This window comes from Mycteria americana, chromosome 2, assembly GCF_035582795.1.
Source record: "Mycteria americana isolate JAX WOST 10 ecotype Jacksonville Zoo and Gardens chromosome 2, USCA_MyAme_1.0, whole genome shotgun sequence".
Taxonomy (NCBI): Eukaryota; Metazoa; Chordata; class Aves; order Ciconiiformes; family Ciconiidae; genus Mycteria; species Mycteria americana.
In genome coordinates, this window is record NC_134366.1 from 71,847,998 (window position 1) to 71,874,730 (window position 26,733).

General features: G+C 38.2%; 1 protein-coding gene across 1 annotated transcript in view; it reads left to right on the forward strand.

Annotated features, from left to right (window-relative positions):
* The window catches only part of CNTNAP2 (contactin associated protein 2), a 1,202,777-nt gene that overhangs the window by 987,478 nt on the left and 188,566 nt on the right, over positions 1 to 26,733 (forward strand). The window contains exon 14 of the mRNA XM_075493725.1: positions 6,010 to 6,166. Coding sequence (XP_075349840.1) covers positions 6,010 to 6,166 — 157 coding nt within the window. The remainder of the gene's footprint in view (positions 1 to 6,009; positions 6,167 to 26,733) is intronic.

The window sequence follows — 26,733 nt, forward strand, 5'->3', positions numbered from 1 at the left end:
TAGAATTCCTGCACAGGCTCTAATGAACCATGACTTAAAATCAAGTTACCCTTGTGTGAGGCTAAAGGTACTGTATGTTATAGTGTAGCTTAATGCAAAATGCACATGTAAAGAATATATTTCATTCAAACATAGAATAATTATACCTGCCTTTCCACGTGTGCAGATTGACTTTTTGTCTTTAATTTCATCATCGTATATTATCTCTGGGAAATAGCTTTCATTTCTACCTATGATTTATTTAGGCTTCCAAAATTGTAGTACATTTTTGAAAGATATCTTTGGGCTTATTCTGCCAATAACAAGAACTGGGCAATTAATTCAACCTGTGCTGTTTTAATCTGTTCCATTAACAAAGAAGTGAAGAAATGAACAAAAGAATCTTTTCTGAAAATAATAAGAATTATACACATAGTGGGATTGTTGTTGACATTCACTAGGATTTATTAGAGAATCTGTAATATTAACGGATAACTGGAATGGTTCCATTAAAAAAAAAAAAATTCAATTCAAAGCTATCCTGTCCAGTAAATTAACACCTACTTGCTTGCAGAGGATCAGCTAAATGTAGTCGTTAAAGTTAGGCAGGGTCCCCAATGAGCAGTTTTCACTGGTGTTGTTTTTCAGAGGTTCTGAGCCATTGGCTTCGGTTTGAAAGTGTTCCTAGCCTTTCTTTATAAACCATTCCCTTTGATTTTAAGGACCAGATAGAGGTCAGGAAAATTTCCTGACAGGCAGAAGCAGGATAATCCTTATCCAGAGCAAGTTGTAGCTTGCTTTGATTCACCACAAGAGGCTGCAGATGCAGATGGAATATACAGGTTCAGAAAGGAATTAGGCAAATTCATGGGCAGTGGGTCCATAAACAGAGAGTAACAGGAACAGGCAGAAATATACCCTTTAGCATCCTTAACAGAGTGAACTGATGCTGAGGGAGTGCAAGGATAGTCAACCACAAGTAATAGCCAAACTGGGATCTTTTCTCTAAATATTGCCTCCCATTGCCCCTGTCAGGCACAGAATTCCAGGCGAGGTAGGCCATGTTCTTAGCAGTGCTGCCAATATTAATTTCTGTTGCTATTCGTCCCAAAAGAAAGTGCTAGGAATGGGAAAGAGCTGGGACAGAGAACCGAGGGAAGAGCCTTGGGTAGTCACCACTGTTGCTCCTTTGTTTCCAGAAGTCGGGAAAAGTGCCTAAGAGTAATTGCTGGAGTGGAGAAGCAGAAGCAGCACGCTTCCAGTCTTCCTTCAGTAGCCATGGGAGTCCACCAGGCTTTGTAGATCCTTGTTGCAAAAAGTGCTGTCTTTTAGTGAAGGAAGAACAAAGAGACTGAAGGAAAATTTGCTATGGGGAGGAGATGGTGAATGAAAGAGAAGCATTTAGCTTTTCCAGGTAGTTTACAAATAAGAAATACAGTCATCAGCCCTCCAAGGGCTGTGTTGTGAATGGAGCCTGCTGAATGCAGAGCGCCGTGGAGCATCTGTCCACTTTATTTCGTTCCCTAATCTGAGTTCTCTCTGTATTGCAGCTTCAGTTACTGGTACTGAACAGCTTTGAAACAACAGCCCTAAAGTGTTGAAAGCAACGCCATTTTTATTAATCAGTTGCATTTAAAAATAATAAAACCAATTGGGTTTATGAAATAAAAGTCAGTAGAATATAAAGTGTGCTTTCAAAAGTTATACATTTTGAGACTGTTTGGCTACATTAGAAATAAATATATTATTGACTATTAAGAGTTCTGTTCATACTACATTAACTTTGGTTTGGTATGGTTTTATATTAAATGAAATGGTTCACACAGTGATACATTTATGAGATGAAAAAGGAATTGCTTTTTTGTGACACTGAAAGATCTGTGAGAATACAAAGAAGTTCCCTTAGTCCTTTACATTTTTCTGAATATTCTGTAGAAGGGGAGCACTTCTTGATAGAAAACACTGATGACCAGATTCTTTACATACTTTGATTTAATAACTGCAAATCTGGGATAACATTGTACATGGATTTAAATAGGAGCTAATATTTTGCATTAATTTTAATCAAAGTTCAGCACTGCAAAGCCATTGCAACCACTGTTAACTGTATTGCCTGTAAAAGTTAAAGGCTTTTGTGTGTGTGTGTGTGTGAGAGAGAGAGAGATCTGAATCACTAAAAAAATTGTTTGATCTGATGTTCTGGCCATATTCCTGTGTCCGCATGCCCCATTAAAATAAGATCAGCCATTTTGCCGTTAGAAGACTGTTCTCACACCACAGCTATTAACTTTGTCCGTAAGGTTAATGAACTTCCTAAAACCTGGATATCTTTGTCCATTTTCTTGGTATCCACATCTTACTCTGATACCATCATTAGTTTTCTGCTAAGTAACTGAGTAATAAGCACACAACACCTTTGCAAGTGGCTTCTCTTCAAAAAGGGAAATGAAAAAGCATCCTGGTCATAACTTAGTACACACAAACTTCAACACTTCCTACAGCAACCCTCGAAGGAGAGACATTTTGTGCCCAAAGAGCAGTTCTGCATCAAGACTTGATTCTGACCAAAATCCCAAGGCAGGCAGAGAGTATCTCTCCTCCTCCTTCTTCTCATGATGCTATTTCTTCACAAAAGCTTGGGGGGAAAAAAACAGTCAATCAATGACAACAACAAAAAAGCTATCCCATGACTCAAAATTTGTTCCTATGATAAGAAAAGATAACTTCAAAAACAGAAGAAATATCTTCTGGTTTTACTTGTCATCCCAATACACTTGACAACTTTTATATATAACTTTTCCCCTCTACTGTTTTTTGTCCTTAAACTGAATTTATATACTTTTAATGCCGCAAGACCAATGGTATTGATATTTTAGCAGAATAATCATGTATGATAAAATAGTCTGATGCTTAGAATTGTATCCATTAATGATCAGTCTTCATGTTGGAGTGCACTACTACTTCTACTTGGATCAGCCCTTTCCAACAGGTTCCAAAGCAGAAAAAATAAGCAAAGGGCTCTGAAGCAGAAAGATTCACATCCTCAAAAGGAGACTATAGAGCTATAAAACAGGATGAAATGTGAGAGGGGAAGAGTGATCCTATTTCTAAATATTTTTTTACCTGCATGATACATCCTTCTCCCTTCAAGCCGTTCTTTTAGTCTCTTCAATACAGGGTTTTACTCTTTGTCATGCCCAGACACCCAATGGTGTCTGCAATATATCTGCATAGGATTCCTGATTTGGAGCTTATGAACTCTAGACAAAATGCTGCTCTTCTTTTTCTTGGCTGACATGAAGCAGGATGGCCACAAAGGGCTGTTCTTATTTGGCTGGCACAGAGCGATGGGACACAGCAGTGTCTCCCCACCTTTTTCTTTTATTAACTGTAGACTATCAAGGAGCTCCAGAGCCTCTTGTATGGACCACTGTGGTGCAGGGTGGTCTGATGTGAGGCTCATCCTATTCCAGTGCATGAGGTTATGTCCAAGTGGAAAGTCCGCCCCGCTGCATGGTAGCCAGCTAACGAGAGCTGTCTACTAAGAGCCCCTCTATTGCAAGCCCTAGCACAATATGCTGGGCAATTACAGACTCTTGGTGGTATCCAGAAGGGCAGTGCTGGAATTACGGGTTGTGGGGAGGGCTAGCCAAATATGTGCTGAATGCAAATCCCTTAAAATCATATGTTCCCTCCTTGACCTGTCTGGAAATTTAATCATGCATGTTAGTATATTCCTAAATTCATTTGTGTTCCTAAGCCTGTGGGTAGGTCTTCAGAATGAAGAAGCATGCATCCAAATAGGGCCAGATCCCTAGCTAGTGTCTATGCACTCTGATGCGCACATCAGTGTATATGCGCACAATAGATGTGAAAAATGGTTCTGTCGACACTAGAATGCATTCTGGGTTTAAAACTGTATGCCATTTGTCATTTAAAGGAGTTAAAACATGCCCTGTTTGTGTCTGTCATAGTGGTCTGTGGCACCCATCACTGTAGTCTGTAATTCTACTATCACTTTCATCTGCTTTAATCATTTCTACCTGTTTCTGAATTTTTAATCCTCTTTTTGACAATTCTAAGTAATTTATTTTCTTCTGGTGCTTTAATTAGCAGTTTTGCTTCCCAGTGAAGTGCTTGCTGACTGAACCGTGCAATCCTTCTCTTGACAGGAAGGGTGTAAACAAAGAGAATTTTGACTAACAGTCAAAACTACAGCATTTCCACTACAGCATAAAAACTAACTTCAAAGATGAGAGGGGAAAAAAAATACAATAGGAGCTTCAAATATCACTATGGATGCTGTATCAATAAAAGCGATTCTGTCATTCACTGTGGAAAGATAACGTTTACCCTTACATGCTTATTAAATAATCTTTTGGAAGCCAGGGCTACGTAGTCTCATATCTGATAGATTGTATTGCAGGCTGGAAATGCTGCTGCAGCATTCACGTGGCACACTCTTCTAACTCGCAGCACTTAGTTCCATGATAATCGAGTCACAGAAGCTAAAATGACCGATTTAGAGTCTAGAATCAAGTCGTGCTATTACCATACCTATTGTGTTAGCACTAGAGCTGAATGGCCATGCTGTGCAGAGTAGTAACGTCTAATAAATACCTTCAGCCGCCACAAATTTTTCACATTACTGTATTTTCAATACTGTTATTTTATATGATGTTTAACAATTCAAAAGCATTGAACAAAGCAAGTATTTTCAGAGAGCTGTGTCTTTTTGGGTTTTGGTGTTTTTTTAACATGTGTGCAGATATTTGGTTTCTCTCTCCATCTCTGGAATTTAATTTTCTTTAGAGTTCTGTGTGAATTACTTTCAACATATGTGTGGGATAAGTAGATTTATGGTCTAGATGATCAAATCTAATTGTGAAATGGCTATTTTTAGGATTATGGATGCAGTTTTTTGGAGATGTATAAGTGAGATGCACAAACAGAAAATTATGAAAAGTAGAATATCTATTATGTAAGATTTTACTTGTAAAATGTATTAATAAGTGAATTCCATGCAAATAGCTTTGTTTGATTTAATGAGAAAATACCAGCAGCAGATGAGGGAAAAAGACATTTTAAAGAAACACGTTTATAGGCTGAGTTCAATCATGTTTTCTAAATGTGAAAAATCACTAAGATAAGTACATTGAGATTGATTGAGGTACTCACATGGGTTTGAAGTTAAGCTCATATTTAAGTGTCTTGCTGAATTGGAGGAATAAAAAGAAACTATTCGGTAAGGGTGTTTTTTCAAAGTAGAAATTAAAGTAGAGGGGGTTTATTTATTTACACATAAGAGGCTTAGTTAATCCAAAAGCATTAGAAATAAACTTAGAGCAGTATATGAAAATATAAAGTTAAAGACCCAATGCCAAGAAATATGATTATATCAAAGTTCAGATCACCTTTGCTCAAGTATTAAATAAAAAAAAATTATACATTTTTAAGAAATGGTTAAGATGTTTTTGGAGTTTGATAATATCTCTTTATGCTTTGCTTTGGACCAGCTGGAGAGAGCATGATGAACATGTTTGTTTTCCAGTGAAGACAGATTAATTTCCAATTAAAAGCTGTTGTTTTGGTTTTTTTTTTAAAAAAGAGAGAAAATGAATGCATCTTTCAGTGCAGCATTTGTGGTCAACTATTGAATAATCCATCTGATAGCTTACTGTATGAATTTGAAATTAATTGAAAATAATTACGGAGCGTGCCCATGTATTTTCATTATATAAGCTGAGAACAATTAAAAAGCTAAACAAAGACCATACAAGATAAAAAATATTTAATTAATTTCAATCATTATAAATTGCATGAATACAGAAAAGAAAATGTGTTTTGTTTACCTGGCAAAGTCCTTTGAATTGCTCAGTAATAATGAATGCATTTGTTGGCCAGAAATGCGGGATGGCTGTCCAGTTATGTGTTGTTAACATGAACATTTTAAAGATCTGAGCCCAGTTAATACATTATGGAGCTCTACCTCTTTGATGCATCATAACCTTGCGTTTTCATTCCTTGCAGAAGGGAATCCATATACCTGGTGGGTTGGAAAAGCCAATGAGAAGCACTACTATTGGGGCGGATCAGGACCTGGCATTCAAAAATGTGCCTGCGGCATCGAACGCAACTGTACTGATCCCAAGTACTACTGCAACTGTGATGCTGATTATAAGCAATGGTGAGTGGTTTACAAGAAGGCAGGGTGAGAATGACCAGAATCTCGTAACTTTTACAACACTGCTATTATTTTGAATGTCTTTTGTTTATATGTTTCCTTTCTTACCAAAGAACAAAGGCAAAAATACTATATTTATGATCCCTCCTGCAAAGTGTCTACCCATCTCTTCATTTCCATTTTATTCATGGTATCTGTGACTGTCAAATATAAGGAGTATGTTTATGTTTTCAAGTCAACTGAGCTATAGAAAAGAATGCTAAAATTGCAAAGTCAAGTCCTAATAGGCCAGCATTTTGGCTGCCCATGCAACTTTGTCTCCATCATATTCCGTTATATTACAATACAGTATTTAATTTTATCTCTGCTACTTCATTTTTTCTCAGAATTTCTCCTTTTTGGAGTACTATTGCTGCATTTGCCTGTAGAATGTGAGAGAGAAGAGTTGAAATCACTCATCTAGTGACTCCAACCCTCATTATCCATCTTTCATGAGAAAAATGTGATAATAACTGGGCTTAAAGAGTATTATGGAATGAGACTGTATTTCCAAGGAAGCATGAGATAATTTATCTCACTTTGCATGAGATAATTAAATATTCATTGGCCTGTTGGTTGAGAATATAAACCTATAGCCCATTTGGGATGAGACAGTGAGAATTGGTTCTAGTTTCTTCTCTAATAAATAGTTATTGATTCATCCCAGGTGGAACAATTTTAACAGAGGGACTGAGGAAGTCCTACCCCAGAGTATTTTACAGCCTGGTAACAGGGGCAGTCTGCTGTGAGGTAATTGATGTGGGTTTAAATCCCTTCAGGCAGAAAAGAGAATTAAACCTGCATCTCTGATACTCCCCATAAACACTCTAACAATGAACCTACTGCGTAAAGCTCATCATCATTTTGTGTGAGACCGTCTCTGTGCTCTTAAAACACTTCGTTTGTAAGCTTTAACTGTTTCTGTCTCTTTTGTCACGACAGGCAGCGTCATATTTTACATGGTATGCAATGTTCAGTGGCCAATAGGAACCATACTTTTATGAACACTTTTCCCATTAATAGCAACCTGTTGGTAGTTGAATCAATAGTGGCTCATAAGCCATTTTGTGTTAATTGATAAATTCATACAGCTATTAATGAATATAGAGCTACAGAACTCTAATGGTATGTCAGGGATTTAAAAAAAAGCATAGGGAGAATCACAAAAACACAGAATCACAGAATAGTTGCGGTTGGAAGGGACCTCAGAGTTCATACGGTCAAAACTCCCTGCTCAAGCAGGGCCACCTATAGACAGTTGCTCAGGACTGTGTCCGGACGGCTTTTGAATATCTCCAAGAATGGAGACTCTGCAGCTTCCCTAGGCAACCTCTGCCAGTGCTTGGTCACCCTCACAGTAAATAAGTGTTTCCTGATGTTCAGAGGGAACCTCCTGTGTTTCAGTCTGTGCCCATTGCCTCTGGTCCTGTCACTGGGCACCACTGAAAAGAGCCTGGCTCTGTCCTCTTTGCACCCTCCCTTTAGGTATTTATAGACATTGATGAGATCCCCCTGAGCCTTCTCTTCTTCAGGCTGAACAGTCCCAGCTCTCTCAGCTTCTCTTCATAGGAGACATGCTCCAGTCCCTCAATCATCTTAGTGGCTCTTCATTGGAGTCTCTCCAGTAATTCCATCTCTCTCCTGTACTGGGGACCCCACAGCTGGACACAGTACTCCAGGTGTGACCTCACCAGTGATGAGTAGAGGGGAAGGATCACTTCCCTCGACCTGCTGGCAATACTTTGCCTAAGGCAGCCCAGGATACCATTAGCCTTCTTGGCCACAAGGGCACATCGCTGGCTTATGTTCAGCTCGGCATCCACCAGGACCCCCAGGGCCTTTTCTGCTAAGTTGCTTCCCAGCTGGGTGGGCCCCGGCATATACTGGTGCATGGGGTTGTTTTTCCCCTTTTTTTCCCCTTTTCTCCTACACTTTTCCCTTTTGAACTTCATTATATTTCTGTGAGCCCATTTCTCCAGCTTGTCAAGATCCCTCTGGATGGCAGCACAACCCCCTCTCATGTCAGCCACTCCTCCCCGTTTGGTGTCGTCTGCAAGAATGAAGTATGAAAAATACAAAATTAGAGTAATAAAGGAAATCTTCCAGGCCCTGCAGAAACGATAGATTAGGATGTGGGAAATCAAACATTGCCACCGACATTGCCACCCTAAGCTTTAACATTGTTAGGATAGTATGCTGTTAGGTATGATATGGGGTGAACTATAGAACACCACAGAGATAGAGAAGTCAATATTAGAGACAGAGGAACCAGACATGGTGCCAAACTTCAGAGCTAGAATTATACAGAGAGTGAAGAATATAAAGTCAGAGGACTCTGACTCAAACATAGTCACTAGAGCAGTGTGTCAGGAGGGAGGTAGGCTTGATTCTGTGACAAAATGGTAAGGATAAAAGGAAGATATTGTAATAATAATTACGATAATGGCAGAATTAGGAACACTTATGGTTTTCATTGCTTGAGGCACTGGATGCGTATCCATGAATAATAGTCTCTGTACCATATGTCGACTGTTTTCTTTTACACTGAGGGAAATGCATGGGGGAAATAGCATTGACTTTTGATCTCTTCTTGTGGCTTCTCTAAGAGTCACAGATGATAATTTAATAAGCAGCATTCACTCAATAATCTTTTTCTGTAACCTCTACACCCCCTATATACACTGAGATTATATGGAATCTACTAATAAATAGATTAATGTAATTATTAGATTTTTTTAAAATCTAAAATGAGATTACTATCATAATAGATATACAACTGTTTACTCAGAACTTCAAACAAGAAGACATTTATATAGTATTTCTCTGGATATGTATCAGGGTTTTTTTCAGGAAAACTACTGTATATTACAGGACAATTTATGAAAAATAGTTATACAACTGGATATTATATTTTAATCTGTGGTGTGTATAAATCACAAGAAGACATGAAAGACCCATTATAGTCTTTAAGGACATTTTGTTCAAGATTCATTTTTGCAGTTTAGTTTTGGCAGAATCTAGCCCATTCCAAAATCATACCTTTTGGGTTTTGGAAATATTTTGAGGAGTCCTAGTTAGGAATTTTCTCTAGCCAGGTTGATCAATACCTAAAATGAAAGTGAGCTCCAGAGGTGAGGACACCTCACTGACTTCAGTTATCAGGGGCAGAATGTTAACCAGGGCCTCCAGCGCGTCCGTGCTCAACTCTGGTGACAGCAAAACAGCTCCTGGTTTGGACCACAGTATCTGCAACAGCACTGTTGGAGAATTGCCATGAGCGGGTATATTCAGCCGGTGGTAGCAATGGGAGCCCGGAAAGGGCAGAGGCCATTGAGAGGCTGAGAGAGGCATACGGTTGCTGTGAAAGCGTGCACCCATCACATCCATTCAAACCTTGCTTTTGCATATACTACTTTACATATTCCAACTATTGCATAAACTGTAGTATGTCTTCTCATCCTTAGAGGTAAAAAAGTGTTAGCTTAGGAATATTGGGAGCATTACTTTGGTCCAGAGGGGAGCACAATGCAAGGATCCCCAAGCAAGGACTAACTGAGATGATAACTCCAGAACTAAAATCCAGGCACCATGACATAGACACTAGTAAGCCTTTGTAATAGAGTTACATGGGTATTCCAGCACAGTGAGGAAATTACTATTAGTACAGGGATTTTTGCAGCTTATGATGAGCAGGCAGGTCTCAGCTCACAGACTGACAAAGTGGCTTGCCACAGCTGTCACCCTAGCTCATCAGCACAACTTAGTTTAGAAGAACTTACAGTCCCCTAAAACAGAAGGGCTGAGTAAATGCCAAACTGGGGCTGAGAGGCCAGGTGGGACTTTTGCAGTAATTTATATCTTGGCCACAGCTGGGAGCACTGCATTTGATCGTGGTATGCCCATAATTATTTTCAGCTCATGCCCAGACAATGTGAAAAAAGTTTCTATCTGTTTTGGGGGGTTTTTTTTTGGCGGGGGGGGGGAGCAGGAAGACACAGTGGTGAGAAGGCAGTAGCTAGAGCAACAACTGCGTTAGAAAAGGTAAAGAAGTAAAACGGGAAAAGAAGTCTGCTGAGTGGAAATTGTGGGAATGAAAGGTGAAGAAGAGGAGAAAGATTCAGCACAGAGGTTCAGATTTTGAAGTGCAGGGCACTCTTTTTAAGGGAGATTGGGGAGCCACTGAAGAGTTGGGTCAGGCTGAATCAGAGTGATGTAGTGTAAGTAGAATATTGTCCACAATTTTTATTGTAGAAGTTAGAAATTGTGTTAGAAATGAAGCAAGGAATTGCAGTTTGATGAACAATCTTGTAGCGAAGGCAGGAGAATGCTCCCCTGGAGAACTGGATTCTAACTCTGCCTTTGGAACCACATTCTTGCGTGGTGCTTGCCAAGTTTCATAAGCCGTTTCTTCACAGAGCAGTCATTAGTTTGATCCTAATTTTCTGGGTACCTAACTGGAAACCCAGAGGTCCAGTTTGTGGAAGTACCGAACATTCACAGCTGCAACTGGAATAAGTGATCGCTCTCTCTGAATGTATCTAATGCTGTCCTCCAAAACCAAACCAAAACCAAAACCAAACCAAACCAAAACAAGCCTGTAGGCATCTCAGATTGAGCACTAAAACTGTGTGTGTGCTTTTAACCTTATCTTTCAGCCTTAACATCCAATCTGTAGAATAGAGATGATGCCAGATACTCACCTCACAGAGGTATTGCAAAGATAGGTAGATTTATGAAGCAATCGTCTACTGTAGTAATGAGCACTATAGAAAATCCAATGAGAAAATGCAGTCTTTATAGAAAGAGTTGAAATACACATTAAATATAAAATGGGGTCCACATATTGAAGCATGAGAGTAAATTAGGATAGTGAGCAGTGATTTACTAAATAAGTATTGTCTGCCTCCTGTACTGAATAATGCTGGAGCCCTCTGGAAAAAATAATAATCAGTGACCAGTCAAGGATTGTATCATGGTGATAGGTACAGGGGACAAATTAAAACTCTTTAAGCAGCCTGAAATACTTCGTTTTTCTAAATTTTGTGTTTGATTTGGTTTTTTTTTTACCAAGTGTATGAGTAATTTTATATAAGCACAGAACCAGCTGTGTTAATTATGGAGTCAGTTACAATGTAATTATTCCCAGGGACTAGCTTACACCATAGGCTTGATATACCTTAAATCTGGATGGTTTTTCTATTAATGCTTTTTAAAAGTTCACTGAGCAACTTTACACCTTGTCTGTCTGAATAAAAAAGAAAAGAGCATTCTGTAAGTTGTAGAGCTATTTGTAGCTCATGCCTAATGTGTTGATTATCAGGCCCAGATGGTAGATAAGCCAAACCATAGATATTGGCAGGGAATATGAGATATGGAATTCAAATTCATGTGTATTTGCACACATCATCTAAAATAGAAGCTGATTCTTAAGAGAAGCCCATCTTGTTGCTGCAATGTAAATATTAAGTAATCATTTTTGTCATGATAAAGAAACAAAAACACAGGTGGGAAGAGCTTCACCCAGAACAATCCTACCAAAATGAACCTTAGTCCCAAATTATTCATTATTTGTTTCCAAAATGAAATTAATTTAGAGGTGAGTCAGATTATAAAAAAAGGTTAGTTTTTCTTGCTAACAAAGATCATTTATGAAAGACTGTGTGGTTGACATTCAGTCAGATTGCTGCAATTTTGAAAGAATAAACTCTACTGAGGTTGCTGTTATTAGTAGCAAGAAATTCTCTGGGTTGCTGTTAAACAAAATCTTCTTCAAATGAGTAATTTCAGGTAAAATGTAAGGCTTTTTGAAAAAAAAACCATTATCTTATTTGAAGAAAAATGTTATTATTATTATCATTTATGCAGTTCCATAAAAAATGGCTGGCATTGTAGAGATAGACAAACTGTACCAATTAAGTAGCAAATGTAAAGATCTGCAAAGAAATTTTGGTTCCTACTCTCCTTTGACCCTAAAGTCAGTTAAACACCCAGATTGGCCAAAGTTTCTACGCCACAGCCTCCTTACTTTTTCCTTTGTAGCAGCCACAATATGTGAGAAGACATAATATGATGCTGTGCATGGATTTACTGGGAAAAGATGACATAGAAGTTTTTTCCTTTAGCACTTCCTGATGAGGATGCACTTCAGGTTACAAAGTAGGGCACGGACTTCACTGCCGACTATTGATGTGACTGCTAATCTTTCAAGAACTATTTGGTGGTCCTAAAGATGGTCAAAAGGGATTAAGGAGAATAACAGTGGTTTGGACAAATGGAGGAAATGAGCAATGAAAACAGAAGGAGGGAGCCTCATTTTCTTGTTTATCCTCTGTCACAGTTTGGAAATTAACATTTCTTTCTCCAGAGCCTGCAAAATTACTTTATTTTTGTGAGATGTTCTCCAGAATGCTCTTCAGGATACATCGCCCCTTCACTTCTGTCCTGGTTTTGGCTGGGATAGAGTTAATTTTCTTCCTAGTAGCTGGTATAGTGCTGTGCTTTGGATTTAGTATGAGAATAATGTTGATAACACAGAGATGTTTTAGTTGTTGCTGAGCAGTGCTTATACTAAGTTAAGGACTTTTCAGCTTCCCATGCTCTGCCAGGTGCACAAGAAGCTGGGAGGGGGCACAGCCAAGACAGCTGACCCCAACTGGCCAAAGGGCTATTCCATACCATATGACGCCTTGCTCAGTATAGAAACTGGGGGGAGTTGGCCCAGGGGGCAGCGATCGCTGCTCAGGGACTTGCATTGCGCATCACTTGCTTTGTATATTCTATTATTATTATTGTTGTTGTTGTTGTTATTGTTGTTATTATTATATTCCAAATCTTAAACTGTTCTTATCTCAACCCACGAGTTTTCTCACTTTTACTCTTGCAATTCTCTCCCCCATCCCACTGGCGGGGGGGGGGTGCGGAGTGAGCAAGCAGCTGTGTGGTGCTTAGTTGCTGGCTAGGAAGCACTCTTCTACAGTGGAGGTTTCAGAAGAAAGTTTCAGGTCATGGGAAAAGATGATTAAACAGGGCTCAGATTAACATGAGTTGTTTGAGTGGCAGGAATATGGGTGGATGTTGAAATGCTGGCCTGTGGGTGTGGCGATGACAGGTAGGTCATTTGTAGCCAGATTTAACAGGATATTAAAGGCTCCTGGGGCTATTGATAGACATCAAGGCTTAAGTATAGTACATACTAATTCTCATTGAAATCATGGATATTTCAGTTCCTGACTCCCTTAGACACTTTTGAAAATCCATCTGTCCTTTAACCTTGTGCGCTCTCAGTAACAGAGCTGCTGATGCAGAGAGAACTGGCTAGTTACATGACACTGGCTTCTCCTATCCTTCATTAGAAGCTGCAAAAAATGTCTTTGGATATTTTTTTAATATTACAGAATCACAGAATCACAGAATCATATAGGTTGGAAAAGACCTTTAAGATCATCGAGTCCAACCATTACTTTCCTATCTAGTTTCCACAGAGGCGTTACATGATCAGAAGTGACTAGGTTATACCTTCTCTGTGAAAAAAAAGCAAACAAAAACCAGACTGAGAACTTATCATTGGCTCTACTTGATTACATTTTGATTAAATTTACTTAATATTTGTAGCATTACGTAGAGAAAACTTAAAGAAGTAAAAGGGATCAAATATGGATATACCTCAAAGAACTTGAAGAACTACAGAAGTTGCGGTGAGGAACATGCATGACTATAAACATCCTATATATATATGAAAAATTTCCAGTTTAACTAGACAGATTGACTGCATACAAAAATCAAGTATTTATATAATGTAGCCATATGTTTAAGCAGTACCTGGCAAAACAGACATTTTTGCTAAAATACAGAGGCCTGTATTTAACAAGAAAACATACTGGTTTGTATTACATGAAACCAGAAAAGAAAAAAAAAAGAACAGAAAATTATCTAGTAAGATTCATGATGTCCTGCTGTTTTGCTTGGCATCCGATAAAGACGATGAACCTCAATTTCCTAGAAATTGAGGAAATTTTGTAGAATTAGGCCATACCACTTTGAAAACTGTAATTCAATGCTTTTGCAGAGCTTAAAGGCCATCTTTGAAATGACAGACCAGAAAACACAATTAGTAGTTGTGTTTTGTGTTGTAACTGTGTACAGTAATTACATTTGTTTGCTGTATAAAAGTTGAAATATCAAAACTTATTTTTTAGTTATGCTTAAGGAATAAACTAGTTTTCTGGGCGAAGGCAGGGAAGCTTAGCTGACGACTTGAATTACTTCATATGGTTGTTTTTCTTGTACTCTTACAAATCCAGAGAGCCTTTTGTAGGTTTTTAGGGTTACCTTTCAGAGTTCCTCTGTACATTGACATTGGCACCTAGTGTTAAGATAATTCCAGTCAATCAAAATTTAGCACTATGACAGTATGTAATGGCACAGAATAAAAATCTGCATGAAGAGGAACACTAAAGACAGAAAGTCAAGCATTCAAACCTTAGGAAATGTTAGATTTAATACAGCTAGTAGTACTTTTTTTCTGAATGATTGATAGATTTGAGCTGAAACTTTCAGCAAGAGAAAAGCAGTTAGCCAGAAGCCAGGAAGTTCATTCCTAGTAGTTATAGTTTGGCCATTAAAACTACTCTAGTAGTGAAAAGGGTCAAGTGACTGGGTATTAAACAGGCTGCTGCCTGCTCTGCATTTCTCAGCTGTGCTCATCAGCTGTAACTGGTGTTCAATATTGAAACAGTTTGCATGCTAAAAAATGTGAAATCTTCCTGTTAAGTGAATTCTGTCCTCTTTTTTTATAAACTGTTCTATATTTTCTTTTATAGAAACCATATATACCTTGTGTTTGTCCATTATGCATTCTTCTTTTCTGCTTCTCCCACAAGAGAAGGCTAAATGGTTTTGTTACTGATAACAACAGATTAAGAGTTTGGGAGATGGAAATGATAGTGGAGAGATTAACTCCATGCAGCACTTGGCCGTGCTACAGATGTGCTAAGTAGCACCTTTCAAATTCTCCTTTACTTGTGCCTCCGTACCACCATAGGACTCTAGCTGCAGACCAGAACTCTATTAGACAAGGTCGTCTACAAACACAAGAGGGCTGCTTTTTCCTCAGTGTTCATACTATCATAAATACTACCTAAGACTAATGTGAGTGATTCAAAAGTTAATTTGAGGGCAGATGAAGGGCATAGCAGCTCTTGCACAGTAAGTGTTCAGGCTACTGGTTTTATGTAGACTTTGAAGGACAGTACCTGCTGCCCTGGAGTTATCCCTAATGTTTGTGTTATATTGCTAATGCATAGCTGACAGCTGGCAGCTCTAGTCCACAATCCGGGCAAACCCAGGATCACCTAGATTGCTCTTTCTCCTTTAGAGATGTTCCATGCAAGTACTGACAACAGTCGGATATATGTAGCTCATGGGATCTGACAGATTTGCAGCCTGAACTAATACAGGTTGAAGGCATTAGGAGTTTGGGGATTCAGTGAATCATGCAAACATTACTACTGTTTTCTCTTTTCCATCCTGTATTATTCACCTTTGGGACTGGATTGTGGCCTTGTTTGTAACAAGCTGGTACCACTTGATGTTTAGCTGTCATTCCACTCATTGGCATTAAAGAAAGCATTTCCCTTAATGTTTTTGGCTCACAGCAGTGACCAAACAGCTGAGGACCCAAGTCTTAACTTTCTCCAAAACTGAAAACACAAGAAGATGTGAACATTGATGTGACATGAAATAACTGTTTGGCAGTCTGCTTTATCTTTCTGAAACTGGCACCTTCTTACTTGGTGTTATATATTCAGTCCTGTGCGCTTCTTTTTCAGTTACTATGATTTTTCATCCCGCAAGCAATACAAAACTAGCATAGCTGAGGATGAGGAAACAGGAATCTGTACTTCTTCATACATCATGAGCAGTCTTTTACCTTGCTGCATATGTAAAAATGGTTGAGCTCTAGCAACCTGCTAAGGATGAAGATGATTCCCATTTGACTTCAGGTTCATTCATCATTCAGTGCTAGCAGTAATGAATGAACTTAAAGGGGAGAGCGATGACAAGATGTTATCCTTGTTTATTAATTTGGTCTGTAAATAGCTGTGAGACAAAAAGTGAGTGGTTCATCCTGCTGCCGACCTCACTTCTGAGTGTTGCTGTTCAGGTTTTCCTGTGTTCAGCTGACCTCAGTTCCAACCAGTCACAGACAGCTGGTCTCATCCAGATCTTTTTAAGTTACAGAATCATTCAACAGCGACATTGAAAAAAATCTATCAGAATTAGGTATCTGTAATTATTACTCTCTGGGATATTCTTGCTGTTGTTAGAAACTTCCCACCATTTTCAGAACACTTTCTAAGAAATTTGTGAGAGGCTTATGAACTAGCAGGTGAAAATGCAGATATATGATTTTTTTTTCTACCATACAGATGATTTAAAATATATTTCCCAGCATATTTCGATTCTTTTTGTTATTAAACTTCATGATTAGTGTGAGTGACAAATCAAGTGATCAAGAACAAAAATGTCTGCTATGTCTTGCCTAGAAGCATACAGAATTTTTAGTCTGAATGAAAAGCTTATGGTCTTAACTTTAAAGTAAATGACCTCACTGTCGCAGCTTGTCAGGTAAGGGCAGAGTACGCTGAGCACTGTGCACTGCAGAAATTTTAGCTGCCAAGTATTTTCTCCTCCTCCTCCTCCTTTTATTTGTGTGCTAACTTAAAGAGTAATGACTCTGCCCTCAGTGCAGTGCTATGGAGATGAAATCACCCCAGTGCTGACCAGCCCAATGTATTTCACTCAGTACCTGACACTGCTCAGCTCTTGAATAGAGTGCTTTGCTTTTCTTCTTGAATTGTAGGACTCCCCTGACTTTTTTTTTCTGAATCAGTGCAATCCTATGTAGACAACATCTGAAATTTGTGACAACATGTGTTACAGGGTAGATGAACACTGCAGTGCATGCTTGGCTGTTATTACTATTAGCGGTCATATTTTAGCTGAAACAATCACAAGGGAGTCCATCAGGCTGAAGGTATTAAGCCTCCAATGTAAACAAAAGATATATCTGTTTTCACTGTTTGTTCTTTGGTGTACCAGGATTTATATATGTATAAGGGGGAGAGAGGAAGTAATCATATGAGAGAGAAGCAGGGGGGGAGGGAGGGAAGAGGGGGGCAGTGGGAAGAGAAAGCCCAGAAGCCCTTAAGATGCATTTTTTGTATCAGGTTCCAGACTTGATGGGGATGTTTTCTTCAGAGCCACTGATCAAAATATGATGTCAGTTCATCACTCAGGTAGTTGCAAAACTTTAGCATTTAGAGGAAGAATTGTTCTTTGTCCTTTTCTCATTTTGCCCAGCAGACTCTTAGCACTGCAGAAGACCTGATAAAGAAAAAGAAAAGAAAAAAAAAAAAAAGGCAAGTCACCTGCAATATTGCTCTTTGCCTGGGAACTGTTGTTATATGCATATTGCATTATTTTACTTTAAAGAGGAAGGTTGCTTGCACTGGCTATGATAAACACTCAAAGCAATCCAGTAACCTCTCATAAAGTCTGCAAATTGAGCAATAAAGGCAATGGTTCTAACACCAAGAGAAAAGGGAGAAACTGCTTTTACTTTTTTTTTTTCTGTAGTTAGACTTGTAAAACAAGTTTGAATTCTATAAATTGCTTTAATATCGTGGATCAGGTGTGGTTTTATCTTAGTTACCATTCATGTCTCCCTCCTGTTTTGGTGGGGGTTTTTTGTGTGTGTTGCATAATCAGTGAATGTCCCAAGCTTTCCAAATTACTACTTATCTGTAATTAGTCATGGCTAGACATTTTGTCCCAGCCTCAACCCCCCCCCAATTCTCCAGCTATTTTTATTTCCTCTGCCTCCTGTTCACGCGCAGAATATTATAGTGATGAAAATTAGTAAATGTAGGAAATAGGATCCCTGGAGATCCCTCAAAGTTTATAAGAGCTGTCTGAGTATGCAATGGAGACTTTGTAAATCAGGTCCAAGGTAATTTGTTGCATTTTTATCTCATGTTGTTTTCAACAGTCTTTAAATTGGCATTAAAATGCTACATGGATTCTTTACACTAAAAGTGTGTCTATATGAGCAAGCTTGCTTATGGGATTCAGATGGCTTTTTTTTCATATTTTTCTGAAGAAGAAGAAATGTTTTACTGGGAAGAAAACATTCTATCTAAACCAATATCTCGGGACAGCTAATAATGTGTATTCCTTTACATTATCACAAATACTATATTTTGCTCAGCTTTTGATCAAGTGGAAGAGGGCATTGAAACTATACAGACACAATTGTTAATCTGAGGAATCTTTGTAAACTCTCCTATGAAGAGAATTCAAAAAGCGCAGTATTTTCATCTCCATTTTCTAATGGAAAACAATAAAAGGACATAAGAAAAATGAAGAATACACAGTATGATTTAATTAGGGGATAGGTGAAAAGTGGAAGAGCTGAAGAGGGAAAAATGTGGGGCTTGTGAGAAAGTGGAAGAGCAGGAGCAAGACGTTGAGGATTATCACGTGTGGGAATTCAATCACAGAGAGATCGGTCTTTGGCAGAAACTCATCCTAAAATGGCTATTACTTCTAATTAGTTTGACAGTTTGTGTATGTCATTGCATCATATTATGTGCACGTCCTGTGACACGTACTGCAGACAAATGGAATCAGATAGTTTAGTATCATAATCATTTAGAGGAAGTACTGACTTTCCTTGTGGTCATGAAAGACCAAGTAGAGTAATAGGTCATTGATCCTCACTGGGATCTTGGGCTGTATTGCATTAAAAGAAAATAATTAATAATTGTCAATATAAGTAATGCAACTCTCATATGCTTGCCTCAGAGGAGAAACAATTATACTGACAAGACATCATAAAATAAATCTTTGTTATAAAAATATTTTATTAAGAATAATGTTTCATAGCAAAGTCTCAGGACTGATATAGATCACTTTCAGGTTTCATCCACTATCATCTCTATTTCAGAAGAATGCAAACAGTATTGTACAGAAACTTGTTCTTTGCTTGTATTTTTGAATATTTGCCATTTCTGCTTATTTTCTAGAAAAGTATATTAAAATTATTTTTATTACTCACCTTAAAACAAACTATCTTAGTGGCTTCAGTCAAAGAGGTATCAATAGCATATTCTGGTTTTTCTGGGTTTCTGCTCCTAAAACCAAAGATCCCAGCATCAGCTCCAAATGTTTTGAAAATCAGAGATTGGTTTAAATGAAGAGCTTATTGTCTCAACCACAAAGAAACACAAATACATTGCAACTTGATAAAAACATTTGTTAGGCACTCTGTAAAACACTTGCTAGCTGTAAGCAGGAATACTTGTGCAACTCACTTGTATTTGGAAATACCAAAGATAAGGGATAGATGTTCAAAAGGAAATACAAGCCACTGGCTAATAATGCTCCCTTTACCATTGTTTCAGGTTTTCCACTGTGGTCAGTCAATACTGTAGCGTGAGAGTCATGGTCCTGGCGGACTCAGAGGTCTCTTTTGTCTAGTTACAGGCATGTGCAGAAGTTACAGATGTGGCAATGCCACTTTTTCTCAATTACTTGTCCACTTGGACAGCACCTTCACTGTTGTCATGCTAGGAAGAAGGTAGTATGCCAAATGGAGAGAGGCTTGTTTCACCAGGTGGAAATATGACAGCATAGAACCTCTCTGAAAACTCCCAAAGTAGTTTAAATCAAATATATATTTGAACTTTCTATAGTGGACCTTACTAAACACTGGGCTGGAAGTATTTAGATTAAAAGGCTGTATTTTGAAACAATCTCTAATAATACAGACTATAGGGATTCATTTGGAAGAAAGCCAGCTTTATCCAAAGGACAGCATATTCAAAACATTATGAAATTGATTCCATTTCTCATAATTGGCAATAGAAATGCATCGTTAGTATAGAGAATGGAGAATGCATTTCCCCACGATTGGGGACTTCATGGAGAGGCAGGCTCTAAGGCTGAAGATTTTGAGGGAGATTTTATTAGCACTGCTGCATGCTATTACTTCTTTAGAAAAGGGATTGCCACTAAAACTGCAAAGAATGAAAACTGACACTTCATCATAATTTTGTGTTTCTTGGGGAACTGCGTCAATTTTTTTCAATCTATGATGTCATATACATCTTCTCCATCAATCTGGACACTTCATGTAGCTTCAGTTGCTAAGGCAGATATCCTTGTCATCTTTACACATAAATATCCTCAATTTTTTCTTGCCAAAAAGACCTCAAAGATCTGGTTTGACAGTAAGGCCTGTCATCTTCACAAACTACAAATTATTTTTTGGTAGGCACTTAGCTGGGGACCAGCACTTATTTTATACTTACTAGGTATCTGTAAGCATAGTAGAATGCATAATGATTAGAAGCGTTGTCTCCTGGAAAACAAGGTGGCTAACCGTATCGCAAGGATTCTCAACACAAAAAACAAAAAAGATGTAAATAATGTATAATAGAACTGCCAGAATGCATACTGACTTCTATTTTAATTACAACTCCCTAGAAAAGACCTAATCTCAAGGAAATGCAAGTTTCATGGAGGCACTAAATCATCTCATCTTCTATTTTGTTAAATCTTTTTCATCTTCAGTCAAGGAAGTGAACATGGAATGGGGGGATGGAGTCAATTGCAAGTCTTGTCACAGCATAAATAGAATGATGAAAACTGGAGGCCGCCCCTGTAAACAAAATGGGAAAGTATTTTGAAATTGCATTAAACATGTTTTCTTTCTTTGTAGGAAACTAAAGCAAAACAAAAAAAAAATCTTATTTTAATGATCTCAAGGGTATTTTTTGAAAAGACTCAACCACTTGACCACTTCATGCTTAGTCCCATTGTTGATCTAGAATGAATATTATCCCATAATTCAAGAAACAGAAAGCTGTTATTATTTCTGGTCACATTAATTTTTTAGGGTTTTTTACATGTTTCTTTAATGATTACTGCAGGTTCAGCTAAGCAGTTACTTAACTGTTCCCGAGTTCAACAAATCACTTGATCTTTTATACCTGCCCTTACTTAACTTCCTTAACTTTCTTAAGAACCTTCTAGTGATGTAGTTCCGATATTTACAGTACCTACCTCCTCATGATTCTTATATGATTTCAGTTTCCGTTTCTGATGAATTAATGCTTGCAAATCACTTACGACCTTGTATAAATCCTTATAAGCTCAGTATAAATTATACTGATACAGCTGAAGAATGTATCTGCAAACCTCCAGGTTCTGTTGCGTTTATTGTGAGTGAGTCCTCTACAATCTTAAAACAGATTGTTTGTAAACAATTATTTTTTTTTTCTGAAGACCTTAGAAAACAATTAACTAATACCTTTCTGTTTCTGAACTCCCCTTCCTTAAAGATATGTGAACAGTTTCCTCACTGACTCTACTTCTGTTTATTTTGAGCCCTGAAGATCTTCCTTCAAGCAGTGTAATACCTTGCTCAGAAGGAATTGGGGTAATTTCACTGGGTATTGTTGCATGCATATGAGGCCACGTTGTCGTTTGATAAAGAAAAAACAAGAAGGGAAGTTCACATACAAGGGAACACTGTTAACATACCTGCATAGTGCATAGGATCATAGCACAAAGACACCAAAAGCTGGTACAGACCTGTTAATTGGTATAAGACCAGCTTAAAACAGATAGGGAAAAAAAGTACTACTTTACACAGCCACTAGTAAACTTCTGGAACTTGCTGCCAGAAGAGGCTGTGCAAGCAGACTTTATTAGTAGGTTCAGAAAAGGCTTTAACAGATTCATGGAAAACAGGTCCATCAATGGATACTGTAAGCACTGTGCACCCTGTGACATTTTTAATGCAGTCATGGTAGATGGTGGGGGAGTGAAAGTTGAATGTGTGACAAAAGTGGCCACGCTTACGTGCTTGCCCTGAGCAGTATCTCTTATTGCCACTGTCCACAACAGGATGATGGAGCACGTGGACTGTTGTTCTTATCCTACAGGACATTTTTTCTATTCTTATGTTCTTCAGAAGGCTTTTGGCAAGACTTATTTGCTCAGCCACGGTTCTTGCCTGTGGAGCCAGTGCACACAGTAGCTGGGGTTAGCAGCAGCTTATTTGTCTCTGCATTGTCTTCCATCTTCCATGTGCTAAAACGTAGTAGTATCATTTTCTCTAAAAATATACTGAGGTAAACATGAGGGAGAAAGAAATATTTATGCTAGCAGACATTCATGAACACAAAAAGTAGTGTCCTGTGAATCAAATATTTACAAATATATTGAACCTGGAAACCAGGATTTCTAGCCATCAAGAATGAAGTTCTGGAATAGCTTTCAGATAAGAGTATTGGGAAAGAACAGACAAATTCTTCCTAATTTTGGATGTTGCTGTGGTTTAACCCCAATAGGCTGCTAAGCCCCACACAGCCGCTTGCTCACACCCCCTCATTGGGACAGAGGAGAGAACTGGAAAAGTGCAAAAACTCATAGGTTGAGATAAAGACAGTTTAATAGGTAAAGCAAAAGCTGCATGCATGAGCAAGGCAAAGTAAGGAATTTATTCGCTACTTCCCATCGGTGGGCAGGTGTTCAGCCATCTCCAGGAAAGCAGAAAGAGACAAACGTTACTCTTGGGGGTTTGCCTTCTTCCACACACCCACAAAAGTAAAATGGGTAGCAATCTTCTGGGGCTGAGACCGGAGAGAAAATCAAAGTACAATGTGATAGTTACCTCTAAGGACTGAAGGGAAACGGAGGTCTTCTGAGGGGAGACAATTAGCAGATCATGTGTAATACCATAAAAATACAGTATTTCAAGAATGAGAACTTATTATAGATACAGAAAATAAGATGTTGTGGTTGTTGCAGTTAAAGGTTGAGGTCAGTCAGAACAGAAAAAGCTTACTGAAAAATAGGCTCAAATACCTAAGTTTTCTTAAAAATCAGTACAGATGTGGTTGGGGCCTTTACAGAAAGGAAATAAATAGCTGAGTAGTAACTTCTTTTGGAATTTTACTTTTAATAGTCTATGATATTACTTCTCTCCCCATCTATTGTCTCTTTATTGGCTACTTAAATAGTTTATTATTTAGAAGAAGGATGCTGGTATGCTTATTTTCCAGATGATGTCTAGCAAGAAATGTAATTTTTCTATGTCTTCCAAAATGTCACCTGTGATACAGAAGTAGGATAAGTGTAATTTTTTGCAGAGAGCAGAATCCAACACCTCTGAATACAACATTTTTCATGTAAGACAGCTTTGTGCTTACTAACAAACTCTGTTTTACAGAAACCCGAAAGTAAGGCTAAAAGGGCTCAGATATCATCTATATTAAGAATAAAGGGGCTCAAATGAAACAATGGTTTGGCATAAAAACACAAAGGAGAAGATAAGCATGAAAAATGCTTACCAGGAGATACAAATTTGGAACACAGAACCAACCTACTTATCATACATATGAAGGAGATTTTGTGAGGTTACCTAATCAAGCACTCTGTTCCAAGGTGTGATCAACCTAGATTTTTTCCCAAAATATTTGGTGTCATAGCTATACAAGCAACTGAAGAGGTGAGCTAAATCACAGCACCCTTATGTTCCCCATGATGCCTTTGTGTGAAGCGTAGGTTGGTTTCAGTGTGGTATGAGGTATATGCAGAGATGTGATGTAAGGATGAACACTACAGGAAGTGCCAGTGAAAGGGCAGGAGCAATGGCAGGTGTTTATACAATCAGGTTTTACTGAAATTTTCTAGGTGCAGTAAGTCCCATAGTTCATAAAGTTTTCTGGACCAAATTCAACACTAAGTTATGCACTTTAGTACCTTATTGAACTCAACAGGCATATAGGGGCTGAAGTCAGCATTAACTATAGCCATCTGTTATTTTGTCATGCCATACTCAATTATTTTTATTTAGCTCTTTCAGTCATACGAAATAAAACTGTCAAAGTTGTCAAGAACTCCAAGAAATGAAGCCTCTAAGCTGCTGCTCTGAGATTTTTAATATTTCTTCCAATACGGATCCTTGTGCCTTAAAAACATGCCAGAAGCACATTCGCTCTGATAGTTTGATAGGACATTGTCCTGGTTTCGGCTGGGATAGAGTTAATTTTCTTCCTAGCAGCTGGTATAGTGCTGTGTTTTGCATTTAGTATGAGAATAATGTTGGTAACACACTGATATTTTAGTTGTTGCTAAGAAATGTTTACACTGGTCAAGGACTTTTCAGCTTCCCATGCTCTGCCAGGTGCACAAGAAACTGGGAGGGGGCACAGCCAAGAGAGCTGACCCAAACTGGCCAAAGGGCTATTCCATACCATATGACAGCATGCTCAGTATAGAAACTGGGGACTGGGGGGAGTTGGCCACGGGGCAGCGATCGCTGCTTGGGGACGGGCTGAGCATCAGTCGGCGGGTGGTGAGCGGTTGCATCACTTGTTTTTTTCCTGGGTTTTGTTCCTCTCTCTCTTGTTGTTGTTTTTATTATTATTATTATTATTATTATTAAATTATTAAACTATTCTTATCTCAACCCATGAGTTTTCTCACTTTTTGCTCTTCGGATTCTCACCCCCATCCCACCGAGGGGGGAGTGAGTGAGCATCTGTGTGGTGCTTCGTTGCTGACTGGAGTTAAACCACGACAGACATGATCCAAAGGCTTGTGAATAGTTAGTAGAGTAGATAACTGCAAAGAATTCATCATTTATCTGCATAGATCTTGCAATAGTACATTCACTAGTACAGATATTAAAAACACATATTTCATTAGATAACTGCTTTTTGTAAAGTAAAAAGTTACTGTTACTATAGTGCATTCAGATGTACAAAAATGTAATTAAAAATGCTTGGGCTTTTAAATTAGAGAATTTTTGAAACAGGTGGTAATAATCAGTACGGTCCTTCATGATTTTCTTCCCCCGGAGCTAAGGTAGCCTGCTATTTCATGGGAAGTTCCAGCATGTATGAATGGATCGTGGAATGAATACGGGTTTCTCTTTGTCAAAGCGATTAGGAAGAAAGACATTTAACTTTCTGGGGCATGTTGAATAATTGAATGGGTCATTTCATTTATTGTCCTTCATTTGATTACATCTGTTGAGAACAGAGTTTTCTCATGTTTCTGTCATAAAACAAAGCATTTAAAACTTTCTAAGGATGACTAGGCAGCTTTTTTTGGCATTGTGAATTGTGGGTTATTCTTAATCTATTTATTAACTATTATTTTTCAAAAGATCTTTTGAATTTTGAAATATTTTGAGATAAAAGAATCATGCTGGTTTGAAAATGCCAAATGGACTTTTTAACTAACTTAAAAAAAAAGTTTCTTTGAGCAAGCTATTTGCCATTTCCAATGTCAATTTTTCTTGGAAAATTCCCATAGCACCCTGTTTCAGCCCTAGGACCACAGGAGAACTTTCTTTTCTTGGCTTCAGCTGAATCCCAAGTAATCTTGTCTCCATAATCACCCAAGGTGGAAGGCACATCCCAATACAAGATTCAGCACTTCTCCCAAAGGAAATGCCACACATATTCCCTGTCCTACTTTAAATATTTTGAAACTGAGACAGAAAATTGATTAAATTGTTGATATATGCAAAGATCTAGAGGTGCTGGAGATCATAGTAGGATTCCTAGATTCCGTTCTTAAAATATCTTGCTATAGAAATGAGAAAAATTAACAGTCAAGAAGAGGAGTTGCTGGACCCCAAAAGAAGAGGAGCCCGAAATTTCTTTTTTTTCTGGGAACACTGAAGAAATGAAGTTTGTAAGAGGAGTTGCCCCGCTTGAAGGAGAGGCCTTCTGTCTCCACTGTTTTGTCGGAAGAAGACTATGAGCAAATACTCAGCAAAGGGAGATTTTCCCCTGAAATTGATCCATATTGTTCAAAAGAAAGCTGAGCCCAGTTTGCTGTCTCCATTATTCACCTTTTGCTGTGGTTATTCAGCTTCTCACAAACTCCTGTTTGAGAGGAAAGTTGGGAAGTCCTTTCAGGCAAGAGCCCTGTAGAACCAGTCTAGACTATCGCAATCTCCTTCCTGGTGGATTCTTTAAATGAGACACATTTCTCACCAATTTCTCAATGTATCTCACTTCGTATCTCTAGCGCACATGGAATCAGTAAGTGCGTGATAGTGTTAGCATATCTTCTGGCCTTCAGGGTTCCTTCTGAGTTGCCAGAGGTTTCTGTGTATCATCTCTTGCCAAGCAGAGAAAAGAGAAGAAATGGAGCAGGCTTCCTGTCAACTCAGAAACTCTCACCAAACTGCTTGCATGAATTCTGTGGTGATACAGTTTCAGCATCAGGCATCTTAAAGTGTTCAGCTCAATCCCATATGCCTGGTCATACTGGAAAGTGTTGTTTAGACACTCTGCCTTTGGAAGACTCGTGGTGTTTTAAGTTTTTTGTAAAAAAAAGATCAATATGTTATTAACTTTTTTTAAAAATAGGCATTTTATTAGCAAATTGCTGAATTATATACTGTATAGCTTATCAAGTATTCATTTTCTGATCACTATTAA